This window comes from Molossus molossus, unplaced genomic scaffold (genome assembly GCF_014108415.1).
Source record: "Molossus molossus isolate mMolMol1 unplaced genomic scaffold, mMolMol1.p scaffold_m16_p_7, whole genome shotgun sequence".
NCBI lineage: Eukaryota > Metazoa > Chordata > Mammalia > Chiroptera > Molossidae > Molossus > Molossus molossus.
This window is the reverse complement of record NW_023425401.1, coordinates 43,669,025-43,691,552: the sequence shown is the minus strand read 5'-3', so window position 1 is coordinate 43,691,552 and position 22,528 is coordinate 43,669,025. Positions and strand designations below refer to the sequence as shown.

Genomic DNA, 22,528 nt, shown 5'->3' with positions numbered 1-22,528 from the left:
ACCGGTTCGATTACCGGTCAGAGCACCTGCCCAGGTTGTGGGCCCAATCTCCAGTGGGGAGCATGCAGGAGGCGGCCAATCGATGTTCTCTCTCATCGATGTTTCTATCTCTCCTTTCCTCTCTCTCTAAAACTCAATAAAGAAAAAATTTTTTTTAAAAAAGATCTGTGAGCCCTGGCCGGTTTGGCTCAGCGGTTGGAGCGTCGGCCTGCGGTCCTGAGAGACCCGGGTTCGGTTCCCGCTAGGGGCACGTACCTCGGTTGCAGTTTGTCCCCGGCCCTGGTTGGTCGTGCGGGTGGCAGCCACTCGATGTGTCCCTTCACGTCGATGTTTCTCTCTCCTCTCTCTTCTTCTCTCTCCCTCCCACTCTATCTGAACAAAAAATGGAATAAACAGGCATCCTCGGGTGAGGATAAAAAAAAAAAAAAGATCTGTGAAAAGCACAACAATGCATGGTATACAGAATTTCAGTACACAATAAGGACAGTCTCAGACCACAATGGTTAAAAGAAAAAATAAACCCTGGCTGAGGCAGGAAAATAAACTTGTATATAAAAAAATGACTGGTGTGGTATGTATATGTGGGGGTGCATTTTGGAGAGACTTCCTAATTTTTAAAAATCTTCTCAATTTATATTTTTCTCTAACCAGCCACAGATTTAGATTTTCACAAAAGTATATTGGAAAATAATTGCTTTGTTTTCTCAAGCATTTTAAATGTCAAGCCAGTGTCTTATTAAATAAAATATCACAATAAATATTCACCTTCATATTCAGTAGTACTACATGTTTTTTTTTTTTAAGCCTTGGTAACCCTAAAAATGTAATAGCCTAAAAGTTAAAAGCAAAATGCTATTTTTATCATTTAACTGTACCTTGAAGAAGATAAAGAACAAGAAGCCAGAAAAAGATGACTTTTGATGTTACTTGTAACCACCACCGGAAGAAAAAGGGAAAAAATACAACTCGAACAATCCCCTTTCTAGTCAGAGAAGTCCAAGGACTTTCAGGTTTTGCCTTAGCAAATGCAGACCCTGAGAAAAGTAAAATAAAATAAAATGACAGAGTACATTTATTGGTTTTTAATTTCCTTAGAGAAAAAATGTCAACATTTGAAGAAAAACAAAATGCATATAATTTTATTTAGTACTATGCTATGAATGAGAAATGTCCAATTTTGGGTAGTAGATACTTTAAAAACATTCTTCATGCTATCATAGTAACTCAGATTCTTTAAAAAAAATTTCTTAACTAAAATAACAGCAGAATTTCTCCCACATATTTTATAAATATATGACAATATTCAAATGTCAGTTCCAGTTAGAATTTTAAATTACCATTTTAACCCCTTAAACTAATGTAATATGATATGTTAACTATAATTTAAAAATAAAATTTTAAAAATGTTACCACTTTAATTTTTATAACCAAGCTTTACAGTTTGCTAAGCAAACATGAGCTGCTTTTCTTTTGTACTTACTTCTTGGAATGATCTTTAGTGGAAGGAAAAGACTAGTCAATGGTATTTAAATGTTTCCATTCTGTTTTTTTAAGCAATTTCTGCCTTCATTTAAGCTCACATTACTTGTACTTCTACAAACATATATATCTAACCCCTTTTGAACTGTTTCTTCAAGATCAATTTTTAATTGCATTAAGCATTTATTTATCCAAGGCTCACCTCTTACAAGATCAACATCTATGAGGTCTGGTTTCACATGTGCTGTTTTCTTTGGTTTATTCCTTAAACCCTGTAAAAGTATTGGTGAGAATGTAGATAGATCTTAAAGTCCTCATCACAAGAAAAAAATCTGTAACTATGTATGGAGACAAATGTTAACTAGACTTATTGTGATCGTTTCTCAATATATACAAATATCGAATCATTATGTTGTACACCTGAAACTAATATAATGTTATGTTAATTATACTTTAATAACAAAGTAGTATTGGAATTCTATATATATATTTAAATCCAGAAGAACAGAAGAAACCATCTAAATATTTCAATTAAGAAAATGAAGTAATATACCAGACAAAAATGTAACATCATATATTTATTATAAATGGAACATAAGTATAGTATTGTAACACATTTTATTACTTTCCAAAAAGTTAAATTTAGGATGTATGTAACATGTGATGCCTGTTTATTACTAAAAGTAAAATTCTTAAACAAAGACTACTGCTACCAATCAATTGGATGAATAGCCTGAGATGGTCCAGGAGACTGTGTTGACCCAGATTTGCACAGGAGAGTGTTGTGGCTGGCTGGGGGAGCAGTGGCTCTAAAGGGCCTTCAAGGTGTGATGCTGTGGCATTACTGAAGAAAGCAGTGGAGCACAGAGCTGAGAACAGACAGAGATGCAGACTTCTCAGCAAATGCCAGCACGTAGGGGTGGTGTAAGCTGAGACCCAGAGAGAATGATGCATAGCTCAAGAGTGCCACTATGTTCACATGCGTAACCAGACCACAATGCCACCTAATCACCTCAGAACTTAGAGGCCATGCCCGATAGTTGGAAGAGGAGAAAGCAGGAATCACGAATTGAATTAGTTTTAAAACTTGAAATTACTAAACACTAAGATTAAGTTTCTGCCATCGGTGTACAGAAATGGGAGTAAGGGTGGAGGAGATCAAAATATTTTTAAAAACTATAAAAAAATAAATTACACTTTATAACTTAAGTCTAGGATGTTAAGAATTGGAAGAGCTTAGGTTAAACTCCTCAGGAGCCAAGTACTAAGAGATGACAGTGTTTAGATGATTTGTTGATTATTCATTCAATTAACCAACTAACTATTCAGTGCTTTGTTTGGTCCTAATGCAATAACTAACAATGACCATCTAAAAGTAAAAGTATTTTTTGCATCTAAAGCAAAGAGGACAGCATTTGAGCTCAGAATTAACTGAGATGTTTAAACCAAAAATGTACCCTGAAATCAAGATGCAATTAACCTTTATTAAAATTTTTTTTTTCTTTACTGATTTTAGAGAGAGAGAAAGAGAGAGGGAGAGAGAGAAAGAAACATCGATGAGAGAGAACATCAACTGGGTGCCTCCTGCATGCCCCCCTTGGGGGACTGGGCTCACAGCTTGGGCATGTGCCCTGACCAGGAATCGAACTGGTGACCTCCCGGTGGACTGATGCTCAACCACTGAGCCACACCAGCCGGGCTGCAATTAACCTTTGAACCCCTGCAAATAGTCTGTCCCTCTAAAGTTACAAACAACCGAGAGATACACAGATACAAAAACAAAAGAGAAAGAAAGGGTCAGTGTTGAAGATATATCCATGATAATTTTATAGACAAATGATTTTCATATTCATAGATTTAATATTTACAAATTCACCTACTCACTAAAATTTATTTTTATCCTAAAATCAATACTTGCTGTGCTTCTGCAGTTGTTTGCAGACATGTTCAGAGTGACAGTGGCAAAATATTTGAGTTACCCAAGGTGCACATTCCCAGCTGAGGTCAAACAAGACAATGCTCTGACTTCTTCTTTCAGCTCTCAATATAACTAAGTGTCCTTTTCATAGTCTATTCATTGCTATACACTTTTTTTAAAAAGTGCTTTTTGTTGGTAAGTCTGTTGTTTAAAATGGCCCCCAAGCAAAGTGCTAAAGTACTTGTCTAGTGCTTCTAAGTGCAAGAAAACTGTGATGTGTCTCTGAGAAAATGTGTGTTAGGTAAGCTTTGTTCAGGCATAATTATAGTGTTGTGGGCCACGAGTTCAATGTTAACAAAATCAACAATACATATTAAATAAGGTTTTTTCCAACAGAAACAAGGTTATGTTTTGATCAATTGATGAAGGGTAGTGACTAGAGGCTTGCAGGAACTTAACTCTGTATTTCACCTAGGAGCAATGGTCAGTATTCGCTAATTCAGTGTTCATGGTGACTTTAGAGAAAATAACTACTGTGAATAATAAGAATCAACTATATCTGTACTTCATTTCTCATTTTAATTTCATGAAACAATGGCTGACAGAGACTATAAAAAGAATTAGAAAGGTAATTCTAATAATGCATACATTTAACAAAATTTCATTAATAGAGTACTATTTAGATTTGGTATGACATTTATTATGAGATTTTACCTTTATTAGTGCCCACAAATTTGAAAACAGTAACATTTTGTCTTTTATACATTCTTTTAAGAATACAGTAAATCCTCGATAAAGTGGACTAATTCAGGAGAGGAGGAGTCCATTAAAGCTGGAAGTTCATTATATAATAAAGTAGATTTTCTGAATGTATATGTTAAAAATTGACAAATTAGTTAGTTTACCTATTTTTACTTATGTGGACACATTTGTGTAATTAAAATTAGGTATGTATGAAAATATTAATTTCACAGAAAAGTTTTCTATATGTATTACTATAATTTTAAATTTATACTGAAAAGGTCTAGTAAATGAATGCATTCACCAGTCATCATAAGTAAACAATGCACACAGCTAGGGTATGACTTAGCACATGTTGAACATGGGCTGGCATGCATTAAAACTTCTGCAGAAAGTCACACCACTTGACAACAGAACCAATTACTGTGCATGATGCAGTGTGATCACATGCTCATCATTCAAGGAATGTTTACAAGCAGTGACTCTTAGATTTAAATATGTAATATTTATTTATGTTGGTGAAATTACCAGAGTGTTTTTTGCAAACATATGACCCATTTGCTAAAATGTGTTAAAAATAACAGTGAATTAGTAACAAAAAATAACCTATTAATTTAATTATAAGCAAATCTTGGTTTAAAGCATTTTAAAATTAACAGGGTATTAATTTTCACATATGGACTGCAAATTTTGTCTGTTAAATTGAGGTCCACAAAATAGAAGATTTACTGTAATTTGAAAATAACTTTATAGACAATGTTTTATGACTAATCTAGAACTTAATTTACTGCTGTGTACCTATCATTTTTATCAAGATTGTTTTAAGAATTTAAAGCCTTACAAAGGGAATAGTAAATTATCCTGAGTTATACAATTATGTAATTTTTCACCATGTTCGGGCAACTTGACCTTTTTATATGTAGTTCAGTTTCAATTTTATATTTCATTAAAGAATTTATTTTGAGTTACATTGTGGTCACAACAAATTACCAGTGTAGATAAAACTTCCTCTTCAAGGTAGCCTATCAGAATATTTTGAGGGTTTAAAAGAAAGAAAAGAAAAATTACACAGATAAATCTTCTGACATTAATGATTTTGTTCACAAAAATAAAAGATATCACCAAGATGCGAGCATTCATAAAATTTGATTTTAATTAAGCATATATTTTAAGTTGGAAAATTTAAAATTTATTTTGTACATTCATACAAAATAGCAGAGCTTTCAATACTAACTATAATTATGGACACTCAAAAATTTTAAGTGGTGCCCTGGCCAGTTTTTCTCAATGGTTAGAGCATCAGCCTTCAGACCAGAGTCTCAGGTTCGATTCTCAGTCAAGGGCATGTACCTGGGTTGCAGGTTCGATCCCTAGCCCCAGCCGGGGTTGTGAGGGAGGCAACCAATTGGTGTCTCTCTCACTTCAATGTCTCTCTAAAAATCAGTGGAAAAATATCCTCGGGTGAGGATTAACAACAACAACAAAAATTTAAGTGGTGAAAACAGACTTTTGGTGGTGAGCATGCTATAGTGTATATAGATATCGAATTATGTTGTACACCAGAAACTTATAAAATGTTATTAACCAATGTTACTTCAATAAAAATAAAATACAACAAAAAAGTTTAAGTGAACAAAAAATAAAAGCTAAGTTAGTTAAAAAAGATTTAAAAAATTACTAATTTAACTAGAAAGTAGAAACAATCAATACGAACACAATCTCTAAGAATTCAAATAGTATATTCTTTATTGAATATACATTTAAATTTCTATAGTACATTCCTCAAGTGCAATGACACAAATTGTATGAAGTATTGAATTTTTTTCTTCTTCTTTTTTTTTATACTTACCTGAGGACTTTTTTCCCATTTTTGTTCAGATAGAGTGGGAGGGAGAGAGAGAAAGAGAGAAACATCGACGTGAAAGGGACACATCGAGTGGCTGCCTCCTGCATGACCCCAACTAGGGCCGGGGATGAATCGCAACTGAAGTATGTGCCCTTGGCCGGCATCAAACCCGCAACTCATCAGTCCAACAGCTGAGCCAAATTTTTTAAAAATGGTAAGTACACAGATAATGTTGAGCCAAAAAAACTTAAAAGGGTTAAGTTTAGAAAATACTTCTGTTCAATGACACAGACTTCCATGCACAGAACTATTATAACACTTAGATTCCATTAAAGAATGTAACAATCAGCCCTGGCGGGTTTGGCTCAGCAGTTAGAGTGTCAGACTGCGGTCCAGAGAGACCCGGGTTCAGTTCCGCTGAGGGCCCGTATCTCGGTTGCGGTTTGTCCCCGGCCCTGGTTGGGTTGTGCAGGTAGCAACAACTCGATGTGTCCCTTTCACGTTGATGTTTCTCTCTCTCTCTCTCTCTCTCTCTCTCCCTCCCACTCTATCTGAACAAAATATTGAAAAATGTCCTCAAGTGAGGATAAAAAAAAAAAAAAAAAGAATGCAACGATCAGTTTCATTTTCTGGAAATCCTGTTTAGTTTCTTCTTTCCCATTTTTCCTCTATAATGACTTTAAATAGTCTAGCTCTTTTTGTTGAAGTTTTAAAACCCATTAGGTGCTAAACCAAGGGGGAAATTCCACATTTAATTTTAAAATTGGGTCAAGGTATTTTAAGAAAAAAATAATTTACAACTAACAAAAGACTTAACACTTTAGCAATAAAAACTCTTGGCCTTTAATTTTAAAAAAATAATTACTTCCAAGAAATATAATTCCATGGCTTTCTTTGATTTCTTTAGTTGTTGCTTGCTGCTCTGACATATGAGCAAATTGATAACAAGGATGAACTCAATACATTTGGTACAGTGTTCTCTGCACCACAGGTACAGTGTTTTGTTTTTATAAATCAAATATTAATACTAATACTCCAGTTATGCAGTTGTTCACCTTTCTTAGAACAAATGTAAAATTATCTAATACTCTATGCCTCCACTGGAATGTTTAGCAAGAATGGTTTTTATGGCCCAGCCAGTATGGCTCAGTGGTTGAGCATAGATCCATGCACCAAGAAGTCACTGGTTCGATTCCCAGTCAGGGCACATGCCCAGGTTGTGGGCCCGATCCCCAGTGGGGGCATGTAGGAGGTGGCCAATCGATGTTCTCTCTCATCGATGTTTCTATCTCTTTCTCCCTTCTCCCTTTCTCTCTCTTTAAAGTCAATAAAAATTTTTTTTAAAAGCATGGTTTTATGTATGCCCTGGCTGGTGTGGCTCAGTTGGTTGGAGCATTGTTGGTACAGGGAAAGGTCACGGGTTTGATTTCCAGTTAGGGCACATATACAAGTTGTGGGTTCGGTCCCCAGTCAGGGTGCGTGTGCGGGGCAACCAATTGATGTGTTGATATTTCTCTCTCTCTTTCTCCCCTCCCTCCTCTCTCTCTAAAAATCAATAAAAAGCATGTCCTCAGATGAAGATGGGGGAAAAAAAAAGTTTTAGGCCTGTCAGCACAGTGACTGTTTTAATTTAAAATAATATTTTAATTCTTCAATTACCATTATAAAGTATTATCATAAAAGGTAGATATATTTGAGAAACAAGTTTCAGGTCTTAGACTTCCCTAATTTCATTCTGTCCATGCACCAAGAAACAACTAATATAATCCTTCCTCATCCTAACTTCCATTTAGGCATTACAACAGTTCTTTTAAAAATGAGGAAATTACAGGAACTGGGGTGAGGTGAGGAGAGCCCTTCATCCTGGGAAACCAGTGTGGCTGGAAAGCGCCCCCCCAACCCGACACACAGAGTTTGTGGGGAACCTGGTGAAACCATTCCTAGACTACCTGCTTTCTGGGTAGGAGTTTCATAGGTAGCAGAGCAGTTCCCTTGCTGAGATCTATTGAAATTCAACCCTTGACACAAGGGGTTGAAAAATAAACAAATAAAATAAAATAAAAATGAGGAAATTACATAACATGTAATTTGTGATAAGTGGCTTAAAACTAAAATAATTATTAATATATATATTTTCTGAGATTTTCAAATTTCATAAAACATTCAAATGTGCCAACTGGCAACACAGCCTCTCAAAATACTTAACATTCCTTGTCCAACAAGGTAAAGACTGTCAAAAAGAATAAAATATTTTAAGGCATTTTATTAGACCTCTCCGCTGCTCTTTCTTTTTTATTTAATTAATTTATTTATTTTTGTTACAGATGTTTCTCCTTTCCCCCCCACTGATTCCCTCCTCCCCATCCCTCCCCACCCTGTCCCCAGCTTTGTTGTCCATGTCCATTGTTCATGTACACATGCATATAAGTTCTGTGGTTTATCTCTCCCCCACCACCCCCTCTCCTGGGGATTGTCAGTCTGTACCTCACTTCCACATCTCTGGGACTACCCCATTCCTCCAACTGTTATGTTCATTCTATTCCACAAATAAGTGAGATCGTATGATACTTGTCTTTCTCTGTTTGGCTTGTTTCACTTAGGATAACACTTTCCAGGTCCCTCCATGTCGTCTCAAATGATAAGAGATCTTTCTTTCTCACAGATGCATAGTTCTCCACTGTGTATGTGTACCACTCTGCTGCTCTTTTTTTACTTGCTTGACTACTCCAACTCTTGACTATTTCAACTCACCAGACTACTGTCTCATGGACCTCCTACTTCTCTTTTCTCCTTCATTTACACCTCCTCTTCCTTTAGCTACCCATTAAATATTTATGTTTCCTAATATTCCGTTCTCAGTTTTCTTCTTTTGTCATTCAATGTAAATCCATTCACTCCTATAGCTGTTATCTACATGTGTAGAATAATATAATATATATAACACATACATATATACTTTACATACTGAGGACTCCTAAATCTGTCAACAATGTACCACTGGGATATTTCTAAAACAAAATTCATTATTTGCTTCTCTTCTAGTATTTGCCATGACACTTAGTAAAGTTGTAAAAATATAAATTTAATCAGAAAAACTTTTCTGCTTAAAATCCTTGAATGTCTTCCTCCACTGTTTTCCAAATTACTTCTAGACTCTTGTGTAAGGTAGTCAAGCCCCTTCATGATGTGACTATCATTTTCATTTCTAGTTTTACTTCTAGCTACCCTATCTCCCTTCTCCATCTAACCTATTACCAATCAAGCTCCTTGAGAAGTCATGTTCCTTCCTTCCTTTATATATATTTTCATATGCTCTTCATTCTGTCTGGAATGATTTCCTCATTCTCCCCAATGTCTCCCAAATTTAGCTCCTGAGTCACTTCCTTTGTGAAATTTTTCCTAACCTCTGAAGAGCTGCTTCCCGCTGAGCTCTCAAAAAGAGGACTACACATCATTGTCTTAACTGGATTAGTCTCATTTGTAATTATGTATCTCATCTACAAAATTATAATCTACTTCATTATTTTGTTCCTATGATTTAATCCTATATTTAAAATATAGTAGGTACTTACTGAACTTTGTTAACTGTATTAATGCCTCATGAAAATGAGAAAAATTAAAATTAACAAATGGCAAAGAAACTTGCTCTTGATTATAGATGACTAAGTTGTCTAAACACAGATTTTCTTTTTGGACAGATTTTTAAGTTAACTAGAGACACTGGTTTTCAATATAATATAAGCCTTTCTGTACAAAATAGAAAATGTCAAGCAACTCAAGTAACATTCTCTGGGCCCAGATTAAATTTAGCTCGTGCAGGACCACACTGATTAGTATTACCTAGGTAAATGAAAAACATATCTTATTACCAAAAAGGAATGATTGCTGAGAAATAATAAATTTAGTTTGAAAATAGTTTTCATGCTGGCAAGTTAGCCTATGAAAATGTCTTATCAGCATGTGATTACATGTTCAAGAAGAAACTACCTACCACAACAACATTTTAATTAATGCTTTATTTTCCTAAAATCTTTTTTAAAATGACTAAATTCTCAGCAGCTCTATTTGCATCCAAGTCATTCTGTTAGTAGCATGAAAAAGCAGATCTCAATTAAAAAAGAAGCATTTGCAGAGAATCACTCGGGTGGGAAAATTCCTGAAACACTTACCAGTTTAATAAACTGTACAGAGCAATGACAGCATCAAAAGGGAGGAAAAGCAAACTAGAAGTATAAGGTGACAAGTGAAAGGGAAAAAGAGCTAACAAAAAATAATCATTAAAAATTAAATTTTAAAGGAACAGAAATATGCTAAAAAGCAAAAAGAAAATCAGAGGTAAAGACACATAGAACTATGCTATCATAAAAGAATTTACCTTCTTTACTTAAAAGTTTGGATAGAATAATATTAATTTATACCTTAAAAGTATATGGAAAGATATTATATAAAATTTGGTTAATAGTCAATTTACAGAACTTTATTTCAGTATATACAAAATGAAATAAACACATTACCTTGATTTCTCTTTGTTCAACAGATTTTTCCCATATTTGTTGATCATACGCTCCAATCTATGAAAATAAATAAAAGATAACACTACATTAAATGATCACTGTGGGTACCCATACTATGGGTGTTAATTGTCTGCATTACAAGAAACTCAGCATTCATTCAGCACAGGTAAGCTTCAGCTCTGTCCCAGACTTCTGTGACCATTACTATACTGCAGTAATTCTCAAAATATAGTTTCAGGGGCAGTTTTAGCATCATCTGGAAACTTGTTAGAAATGCAAACTCTCTTCCTAGAAACATACAGTCTTCCAAAACTGAATAAAAAAGAACCAGAAAATATAAACAGACTATTTACAACTCATGAAATAGAAGTAGTAATCAAAACACTCCTAACAAACAAAAGTCCTGGAGTAAATGGCTTCACAGGTGAATTTTATCAAAAATTCAAAGAAGAGCCCTGGCCGGTTTGGCTCAGCGGTTGGAGTGTTGGCCTGCGGACCAGAGAGGCCCTTGGGTTCCCGCTAAGGGCACGTACCTCGGTTGCGATTTGTCCCTGGCCCCATTTGGGGTTGTGTGGGTAGTGGCCGCTCAGTGTGTCTCTCTCACTTCGATGTTTCTCTCTCTCTTCCTCCCTCTCTCCCTCCTGCTCTATCTCAAGATAAATGCAAAAATGTCCTCGGGTGAGGATAAAAAAAAAAAAATTCAAAGAAGAACTAACACCTATCCTTCCCAAACGATCTAAAAAAGTTCAAGGGAAGACTCTCAAAGTCATTTTATGAGGTCAGCATTATCCTAATTCCAAAATCAGATTAAAGACACTATAAAAAAAGAATATTATAGGCCAACATCCCTGATGAACATAGACGCAAACATCCTCAACAAAATATTAGCAAATCAAATCCAGCGATACATTATATAGATTGATTATACAGCATGATCAAGTGGGAGTTGGTTATTCCTGGGATGCCAGGTTAGTATAATATCTGCAAAGCAATTAACTTGATATACCACATAAACAAAATAAAAGATAAAAATCATATGATCATATCAATAGATGTAGAAAAAGCATTTGACAAAATTCAGCACCTATTTATGATAAAAACTCAGCAAAGTGGGAGTAGAGGGAACATATCTCAACATAAAAAAGGCCAGATATGACAAACCCCCTGCCAACATCATACGCAATGGGCAAAAACTAAAAGCATTTCCCTTAAGATCAGGAAAAAGATAGAGATGTTCACTTTCACCACTCTTATTCAACATAGTACTGGAAGTCCTAGCTATAGTGATCAAACAAAACAAAATAAAAGGCATCCACATTGGAAAGGAAGAAGTAAAGCTGTCATTATTTGCATATGACATGATAATGTATATAAAGAACCCTACAGATTTCAGCAACTGATTCTAGAACTGATAAATGAATTCAGTAAAGTAGCAGGATACAAAATTAATATTAAAAAATCAGTTGCATTTTTATACACCAAAAATGAACTACCAGAAAGGGAAACTAAGAAACAATCCCATTTACAATTACATAAAAAAGAAAAAACCACCTAGTAATAAATTTAACCAAAGATGTAAAAGACCTGTACTCAGAAGATTATGAGACTTGAAGAAATAATCGAAGAAGATACTAAGAAATAGAAGCATATACTGTGTTCATGAAAGAATTAACATCATTAAAATGTCCATTCTATCCAAAGAAATCTATAGGTTCAAAACTATTCCTATAAAAAAAACGTTGTATTTCACAGAACTGGAATAAATCATTCAAAAATTTGTATGGAAACACAAAAGACCCCATGGAAATCTTTAAAAAGGAGAACAAATGAAACGTATCACCCTACCTAATATTAAACTATACTGAAGGCCATAGTATCAAAAGAGCATGGTACTGGCATAAAAAAAGACACACAGATCAATGGAACAAAACAGAGAGCCCAGAAATAAACCCATGCCTATCTGGTCAATTAATCCATGACAAAGGACAAGAACATACAATAGGGTAAAGACAGTCTATTCAATAAATGGTGTTGGAGAAATTAGACAGATACATGCAAAGAAAAAAAGAAAAGAAATTAGACCACCTTCTTACACCACATACAAGAATAAATTCAAAATGGATTACAGACTTAAATGTAAGTCACAAAACCATAAAACTCCTAGAAGAAAATATAGGCAGTAAACTCTTTGACATCAATCTCAGAAATACATATTTTTTAAAATATCTCCTCAGGCAAAGGCAACAAAACCAAAAATAAATAAATGGGACTATATCAAACTAAAAAGCTTTTACACAGCAAAGAAAACCATCAACGAAATGAAAAAATCAACCTACTGAATGGGAGAAGATATTTGCAAATAATAATACAATAAGGGGTTAACATGTAAAATATGTGAAGAACTCATAAAATTCAATATCAAAAAAACAAGCAATCCAATTAAAAAGTAGACAGAAGACCTGAATAGACACTTCTTCAAGGAAGACATATGGATGGTCAACAGATTTATGAAAAGTTGCTCGATATCACTAATCATCAGAGAAGTACAATTCAAAACCACAATGAGATAGATACCACCTTACATTTGTGAGAATGGCTATCATCAGAACTGGAATAAATCATTCAAAAATTTGTATGGAAACACAAAAGACCCCAAACAGCTACGGAAATCTTTAAAAAGGAGAACAAATGGGACGTATCACCCTAACTAATATTAAACTATACTGAATCAACAAACAACAAGTGTTGTCGAGGATGTGGAGAAAAGGTAACCCTAGTGCACTGTTGGTAGAAATGCAGACTAGTGAAACCACTATGGAAAACAGTGTGGAGATTCTTCAAAAAAAGAAAATTGGAATTGCCTGATGACCCAGCATTTCCATGTCTGGGGATTTTTCTGAAGAAATCTGAAATACTAATTTGAAAGAATATATGCACCTCTATGTTCACTGCAGCATTGTTTACAATAGCCAAATGATTTGGAAGCAACCCAAGTGCTCATCAGTAGATGAGTGGATAAAAAAAGCTATGGTACATATAAACAATGGAATACTACTCAGTTATAAAAAAGAACAAAATCTTACCATTTGTGACAGCATAGATGGACCTAGAGGGTTATTATGCTAAGTGAAAGAAGTCAGACAGAGAAAGACAAATACCATATGATTTCAGTCATATGTGGAATCTAAAAAAACAAAATAAACAGCAAAATAGAAACAGATGCATAGATACAGAGTACAGACTGACAGTTGACAGAGGGAAGGGGGTTGGGGAGCTGTGTGAGAAAGGTTAAGGGATTGAGAAGTACAAATTGGTAGTTACAGAAGACGTAAATAGTCACAGAGATGTAAACTGCAGCATAGGAAATACAGCCAATAATACCGTAATAACTATACATGGGGCCAGGTGGATAAGTTGAAATATCACAGAGACCACTCTGTAAAATACATGATTTTCTAACCACTAGGCTCTACAGCTGAAACTAATATAGAATAATATTGAATGTAAACTGTAATTGAAAAATTTTTCAAATGGCAGGTGGGGAAAAAAAGCAAACTCTCTGGCATCACCCCAGAGTTACTGAATCAGAAAAACAGTGTAGCACACAACAAACCACGTTTTACAAACCTCTCTAGATCAGTGATTCTCAACCTGTGGGTCGCGACCCCTTTGGGGGTCGAACAACTCTTTCACAGGGGTCACCTAAGACCATCAGAAAACACATATTTCCAATGGTCTTAGGGACCAAGACACCGTTCCTCTATCCATCTCCAGGCGGGTCCGCCCACATGCAGATATGCCCACATACAGATATGCCCACATTTGAGTACCCAGCATGATGACATCATCGCGCCAACCCCATCACATACACCCTGTACAAATACAGGTATATGTGACAGGGTTGGTACCATAATGTACTTATATGGACCAGTCACACATGTGCAGAGAGCAGCTACTGTGGAGAAAGTAGCTACTCTGTTAAAAGCAGCTACTGTGTTGAAAGCAGCGATACTGGAGATAAAACGACACTTCATGAATTATAATTACTGGGTAAATGTAAAATCATGTACTCTAAAATCATCAACTACTGCAAAAAAAAATATCTGTACCATGGGAACTTAATCTGGATGCTGATCGGTCTTTTTATATTCAGCTGTGGTTGATGTGAATACTGCCCCCTTGTGATAGTAACAGGTATGTGAAAAAAAAAAACACAGAGAATGGTAAATCATAGGAAACTTTAATGAACTGTATTGACTAAACTATGCAACGTATCATCTTTTGTATTATTAAAGCTATTGTTATATATTATTTTCATTAGCAAACCATCCCATGCAATGGATGGTGAAGAGAAGAACATTAAGAAAAGAAAATATAGTGAGAATTTTTTACAGTATGGTTTCATCTCAACAATTACAGCAGGAACTGAGAAACCGCAATGTGCTATTTGTTGTGAAGTTCTATCAGCCAAATCTATGAAGCTGAACAAACTAAAACACCATTTTGATAGCAAGCATCTGAGCTTTGCTGGCAAGGATACCAACTATTTTAAAAGCAAAGCTGATGGACTCAAGAAAGCCAGACTTGATACTGGGGGCAAGTACCACAAACAAAACATAGCAGCCGTTGAAGCTTCATATTTGGTGGCACTCAGAATCACCAGAGTTATGAACTCTCACACCATTACTGAGGATTTACTGTTGCCAGTGGTCAAAGACATTGCTCGAGTTACAATCGGAGATGAAGTTGTTATGAAATTGAGTGCAATTTCCTTATCTAATGACACTGTCTGCAGAAGAATAGATGACATGTCTGCTCATATTCTTGATCAGGTAATCCAGAAAATTAAATCTGCTCCACTTCCAATATTTAGCATCCAGCTTGATGAATCTACAGATGTTACAAACTGTTCACAGTTACTGGTTTACGTGAGGTACATTAATGAAAGCAACTTTAAAAATGAGTTTCTTTTTCGCAAACCTCTTGAAACAACAACTACTGCACATGATGTATTTGACACAGTTGGTTCATTTCTGAAAGAGCGTAAGATCTCTTGGGAAAAGGCTTGTGGTGTTTGCACAGATGGTGCTCCAGCTATGCTAGGATGTTGAATCTGGATTTCAACTTTTGGTACTGAGTGAGTCACCAAAAGTCGTCGGAACTCAATGTTTGATTCATCGGCAAATATTAGCAACGAATACGCTGTCACAAGAGTTACACGAAGTAATGAAAGGCGTCATAAGTTCTTCAATTTTGTAAAGGCGAGCACTTGAAACAGTTGACTGTTTTCACAACTGTGTAACTAGTTGGATGTGCTGAACGATGCTCTGCTTTTTCACACTGAAGTAAGATGGTTGTCAACAGGAAAAGTTTTAAAACATGCTTTTGAGCTTCATGATGAACTCAAAACGTTTTTTAATCAGAAATCAAGACCGCAGTCGAAGCACTTTTCAGCGATAAAAGTGAACTGCAGAAAATGGCTTACTTGGTTGACAACTTTGCCATTTTGAATGAGTTACATTTATCACTGCAAGGACCAAATGAAACATGCCTCGATTTGTCTGAAAAGATCCGATCATTCCAAATGGAACTTTAGCTTTGGCAAAAAAAAAAAAAATAGGATGAAAATAAAATTTACATGTTGCCTGCCTTATCTGCTTTCTTTGAGGAACATGACATTGAACCAGACAAATGAATTATGATGATAATTTCTGTGAAAGAACACTTGCACATGCTTGCAGATGAAATTTCATCATACTTTCCAAATCTACCTGACACCCCATTTGCACTTGCCAGAAGCCCATTCACCATCAAAGTTGAAGATGTTCCTGAGATAACACAAAGAGGAATTCACTGAACTTATTAACAGTGATGCAGCGAGAACTGATTTCTCTACAATGCCAGTTACAAAATTCTGGATCAAGTGTTTGCAGTCATATCCTGTTCTGTCTGAGACTGTGTTGCGCCTTCTTCTTTCATTTACAACATATCTTTGTGAAACAGGGTTTTCCAGCTTGTTGGGTTATCAAGTCTAAATACAGAAGTAGACTTGTTATGGAAGATGATCTTCATTGTGCTCTTGCAAAGACTGCCTGATCTAGTAAGAAAGAAGCAATCTCAACCTTCACACAGACAGTTGGCTTTTTATGCATATTGTCGCAAAATGTAGCAATGTAGTTTACTACTGTTATATTAAGACTGTTACCATGCTACACCATGCTTCAAGACAAAATTTCATTTATTTGTAATTAGAAATGTTTCACAATATATAATTACATAGTTTTTGTGATTACTCATTATGCTTTAATTCTGTTCAATTTGTAACAATGAAAATACATTCTGCACATCAGATATTTACATTAAATTCATAACAGTAGCAAAATTATGTAGCAACAAAAATTTTATGGTTGGGGGTCACCACAACATGAGGAACTGTATTAAAGGGTCCTGGCAGTAGAGAACCACTGCTCTAGATAATTTTGATACACTATTAAAATTAGAAAACCACTGCTCTAAGGACTCCTTTATTTTAAATAAACACAATTGCTACAGTTCTGGTGTATTCAAGAAAAAACTCTCCTGTGGTAAATACTTTACGGAGTTTGTTGTTTTTCTTTATTTTATTATTATTATTATTATTTTCATTTTAAAGAGAGTAAGGGAGAGGGAGAGAAAGACAGAAACACTGATGAGAGAGAACATTAACTGGCTGCCTCCTGCATGCCCCCAACTGGGAACTGGGCCCCCAACCTGGGCATCAGACTGGTGACCTCTTGGTTCGTGGGTCGATGCTCAACCACTGAGCCACACCAGCCAGACCTACGAAGTTTTTTTTAAAGAAAAAATTACTAATGTTCTACAGAATTAAAAATTCATAAACATGTAGACCATAATTACCATTGAGTTAAGGTTTAAATTAAAAAATAAAATCATAAAACTACTGAAGGCACAAAGAAAGCATCAAGAAGTAGAATCCTTTGTAGCTTCTATGCCTATTACTCTTAGATGCTGGAAAGTTCTCTGAACTATATACCTTCACCTGGGTAGGATGAACAAAGCATTCTTACTATTCTTCCCAAGTTCCTTGCTGTTAGCTCCTATTGTTTCCATTTTCCACTTAATTCCCTATAACCAACAGGACACTAAAATAGGTCAACAGCCTACATTTTAAGTAAAAAAATTAAAATTACTTCAGATAATTATAATTAAGAATCTAGAAACAAACAGACCAGGGACAGGTAGAGATATTATGAGAAAATTCAGGAAAGTATATTCTGACGCACATCACTCTACCCAAAAGTCCTTTCATTTATTTATTTTTTAAATCTTGTTTCAAAAAATGAGAAACTGAGAATATAAGAATGGTTTAAAGATAGACATGAGCCCTGGCCGGTTTGGCTCAGCGGTTAGAGCGTCGGCCTGCGGTCCAGAGAGACCCTGGTTCAGTTCCCGCTAAGGGCATGTACCTCGGTTACAGTTGGCCCTGGCCCTGGCCCTGGTTGGGTTGTGCAGGTGGCAACCACTTGATGTGTCCCTCACATGTCGATGTTTCTCTCTCTTTCTCTTCCTCTCTCTCCTTCACATTCTATCTGAACAAAACAAACAAAAAAAAGATAGACATGAATGCCGTGGCCGGTTTTGCTCAGTGGTTAGAGTGTCAGCCTGCAGACCAATGAGTCGCAGGTTCGATTCCAGTCAAGAGCATGTACCTTGGTTGCGGTTCATCCTCGGCCCTGGTTGGGGTCGTGTGGGAGACAACAGTCGATGTGTCCCTCTTACATCAATATTTCTCTCTCTTTCCCTCTCTCCCTCCCACTCTATCTGAAGATAAATAGAAAAATATCCTCAGGTGAGGATTAAAAAAAACATAGACATGAAGGAGGTAGAATAAAATGATTTAAATGATTCCCTATTTCTATTTCTATTATTCTCTATTACACATTATTTATTCATACTAATTCATATTAATTTCTCTGGTCCTTTAAATCCTGTTCTCTTTTTCATCTCTTCCCTATGACTCCTTTCTTATTTTTTATTTATTTATTTTTTTACTTCTCACCCAAGTATATGTTTATTGATTTTGAAGAGAGAGGAAAGGAAGCAGGTAGAGAGAGACACAGACAGACATCAATATGAGAGAGAAACATTGATCAGTTGCCTCCTGTAGGCACCCTGACAGGGGATCAAACCCTCAAACCCATTTATGTACCTCAACTGGGAATTGAACCAGCAACCTTTGGTGTACAAGACAATGCTCCAACCAACTGAGTTACCCCGAGAGGGCACCTTTTCTTATTTTTAACATCACTTTATGGCATAATATAACCTGCAGATTAAAATCTTATAACACCTAGACAAACCCATATAGAATGAAAAACTCATATGTAAGCAGGATTAATAAGCCCTAGATAAGCAATAACTAATCGGTCAGACCTAATAAAAGAGCTGATTTGCAGTGACTAGTTTGCACCTTACCCTCTTAAATTCTGAATTCAAACAATCATCTTCCTTAAAATCAGAAAAATGTATAAGAACATAAATTCCACAGGAGTAATTCTGCCCTAACTTGATAATTCAGAATGACTGAGCTTAATTCAATTAAAATTTAATTATTTGTTTGTTTATTTATTTATTATATCCTCACCTGAGGACATTTTTGCATTTATCATCAGATAGAACAGGAGGAAGAGAGAGAGAGAAACATCGATGTGAGAGAGACACACTGACTGGTTGCCACCCACACGACCCCAACTGGGGCTGGGGATGAACTGCAACCAAGGTACGTGCCCTTAGTGGGAAGCGAACCCAGGACTTTCTGGTCCATGGGCTAACACTCTAACCACTGAGCCAAACTAGCCAGGGTCAATTAAATTTTATTTTTTAAATGTGTAACTATTTCAGCCCTGACCACTTTGGCTCAGTGGTTAGAGCATCAGCCCATGGACCAAAGGACTGTGGGTTTGATTTCCAGTCAAGGGCATATACCTGGGTTGCAGGTTCAATCCCCAGCCCTGGTCAGGGTTGTGCAGGAGGCGACCAATCAATGTGATGTTTCTCCCTCCCTCCCTTCCTTCCACTCTATGGGGGTGGGGGGTGTAACTATTTCAATGTACTGCTTTCTTTTGAGTGAAACAATAATCAAAACTAATAAAAAGATAATACCAATATGTTTTAATAATTATTTTGGCAGTATCTTGTTTTCATGTACAAAATATACTAAATTCTCTTTTAAAAGAATTATGTTTTTATTTCAAGATGACTCAAAAATATGAACATGGTGCCCTGGCCGGTTTGGCTCAGCGGTTAGAGCGTCGGCCTGCAGTCCTGAGAGACGCGGGTTCGGTTCCCGCCAAGGGCGCATACCTCGGTTGCAGTTTGTCCCCGGCCCTGGTCGGTCGTGCGGGTGGCAGCCACTCGATGTGTTCCTTTCACATCGATGTTTCTCTCTCTCTCTCTCTCTCTCTGTTCCTCTCTCTCCCTCCCACTCTACCTGAACAAAAAAATGGGAAAATGTCCTCGGGTGAGGATAAAAATATATATATATGAACATGGAAATATATGTCCCACAATCCTGAAATGGTGGAAAATAAAATAATGCATTGTAAAGGACAAAGACATGACCTTGCCCCCTTGTGTTTAAGGGAATGGCAAGAACTATCTGCTAATAGATAACCATTGCATTATATAGATAACCACTGCATTGTATAGATAACCATTGCTTTGTGTACACCGAAACTGACTGTTCCCTCAGGCATAACAGCTAACTGCAAATATCTGCTTCTGTACGTGCTTGCTTGCTCGTATACCCTTAATCCAAATTCCTTAACAGGGGCTAAAACACCTACATAAGCAACCCACCCCCTGAGCTCGGGGCTGCTTTCTCCTCTGAGTAGGATGGGACAGTCGCCGCGCGGCTAATAAAGCTCTCCTAATTTGAACCCAGTTCGGAATCTGAGTCTGGTCTGTCTCGTTGGTCTACAACATTTGGAGGCCCCAGTGAGATAGACAAACAAGTTCCCCCACATAGGCGAGTTGACCTCCTCAGACTCCGGGAGACAGGTCGATCCCAGGAGCGGACGGGCGGTCTAGGGGAAGGCCTCGGAGAAGACGTTCCTCCGCCCCAGACACCATTCTGCCCTGGAATTGTCTCCACTCCAAAAATTCCATCTAGAGAGCATCTGGAAACCCTGGGCCCAGGTTTGGTTTGGCAGACGGGATGTCCCTCGGTAAGTCTGTTTCTGGAATCTCTGCAGAGTGAGGGGAAGTGGATCTGCTGGACACAACACAGAGATCCTGCCCCAGGGCCATAGTGAGATGTTGCTTTTGGCCCCGGTTTGGTTTGTCTCGTTTTTTGTCTGTCTTATTTGTTTGTCCTTTTGTGTTTTGTGTTTCTGTGCTGTGCCGGCCTGTGTCCTTCAGACTGGGTCAGGGACCTTCAGGGGACCTTCAGGACCTAGGACCCCTCTTCAATGTCTCCTTAATAACTTCTCAGACTTTTCCAAGCGCTCTTCAGGTTACAGCATCACAGCAGACCCTGGATTCTTGCGCACTTTGTGCGAATGGGAGTGGCCCACTTTCCAGGTCAATTGGCCCTCCCAGGGCACTTTTGACTTAAGTTCTTTGTTTGCAGTTTGAGGTGTCATCTACGGGACTCCCAGACACCCAGACCAAACCCCTTACATTGATGTTTAGATTGATATAGCTACTGACAAGCCTAATTATATTAAGAAATGTTCGTGCCCTAATAGGGAGAAGATTTTAATTCCCCAGCCTCCACGGAAGCCTCAGAAGCCCTGGGCTCCTGCTCCCTCCCAAAGGCTTTACCCTGTTTTTTCAGGTCCCCCAGAAGACCCCCTCACTGACCCTGTGGGGCCACACCCTTATCGGTCTCCGCCACCTGCCGCTGCCGAGGCTGGAGAGGCTGAAGCCCTTCAGCCACTCAGTCCTTCCCATACACGTGGTGACACCCCTTATAACCCTCCTCCACAGGCGCCAGACTCCTCGGCTGCCATCCTGCCCCTCCATCAGGTTACTCCACCACCGGGTAGAGACCAGACTCGGCCCTTCATGTTTTATGTCCCCTTTTCAACTAGCGATCTGTATAATTGAAAACAACAGAACCCCTCCTTCTCTGATAAACCCCAAGGTTTAATCTCTCTCCTAGAGACAGTCTTCCACACCCATCAGCCCACTTGGGATGACTGTCAGCAATTGTTGCAGGTCCTGTTCACCTCCGAGGAGAGGGACAGGACCCACAGAGAGGCAGCAAAATTTGTCCTCGGGCCAGACGGCCAACCCCTCACAGATCTGGCCCAGATAAGAGCCTACCTCCCAACTACCCGACCCAACTGGGACCCAAACACTGATCAAGGTAAGGAGGCTATAACCCAGTATGGCTGATCTCTACTTCAGGGCCTCCGCGGAGCAGCCAAAAAGCCAACTGATCTGTCTAAGGTAAGCGAGACTGTTCAAACTGCAGGGGAATCCCCAGCAGCCTTTCTTGACCGTCTCATGGAGGCTTATCGCCTCTTTACTCCCATAGACCCGGAGGCCCCTGAGAATAGACGGGCAATTAATATTGCTTTTGTCACCCAGTCGGCCCCAGACATTAGGAAGAAACTCCAGAAATCAGAGGGTTTTGAAGGAAAGAATCTTAGTGACTTAGTTGAAATAGCTCAGAGAGTATTTAACAACCAGGAAGACCCAGAAACGGCCAATACTAAAAATGTCACAAGAGTAATCATAGCCGCTCTTCAAGAGAATCAAAAAGGGCAACGGGGAAATAGGCCTAAAAACATAGGGCCAACCCCACGGAGACCTAGGCAACGATCTCGACCACTTCTTGACCCTAACCAATGTGCCTACTGCAAAGAATATGGTCATTGGAAAAAGGACTGCCCTAAAGGGGGGGCCCAACAGAAACCTAAGGACCTCATTCTCTTAGAAGACACTGAATGAGGGGGTCGGGGCTCCTACAGATTAGGCCCCCGGGAGCCCAAGGTAACATTACAAGTTGGGGGGTCATCCTGT

At 37.5% G+C, this 22,528-nt stretch overlaps 1 protein-coding gene across 2 annotated transcripts in view; it reads right to left on the bottom strand.

Annotated features, from left to right (window-relative positions):
• PHTF2 (putative homeodomain transcription factor 2) overlaps nt 1-22,528 on the bottom strand; it is a 154,413-nt gene that overhangs the window by 56,115 nt on the left and 75,770 nt on the right. Inside the window, exons 3-6 of one of the 2 annotated variants that reach the window (XM_036246918.1) lie at nt 10,499-10,555; nt 10,154-10,165; nt 1,682-1,751; nt 876-1,034 (exon numbers count right to left, since the gene is read on the bottom strand). In XM_036246918.1, the coding sequence (XP_036102811.1) occupies nt 876-1,034; nt 1,682-1,751; nt 10,154-10,165; nt 10,499-10,555 (298 nt within the window). The remainder of the gene's footprint in view (nt 1-875; nt 1,035-1,681; nt 1,752-10,153; nt 10,166-10,498; nt 10,556-22,528) is intronic. The other variant, XM_036246919.1, reaches the window with a different exon arrangement.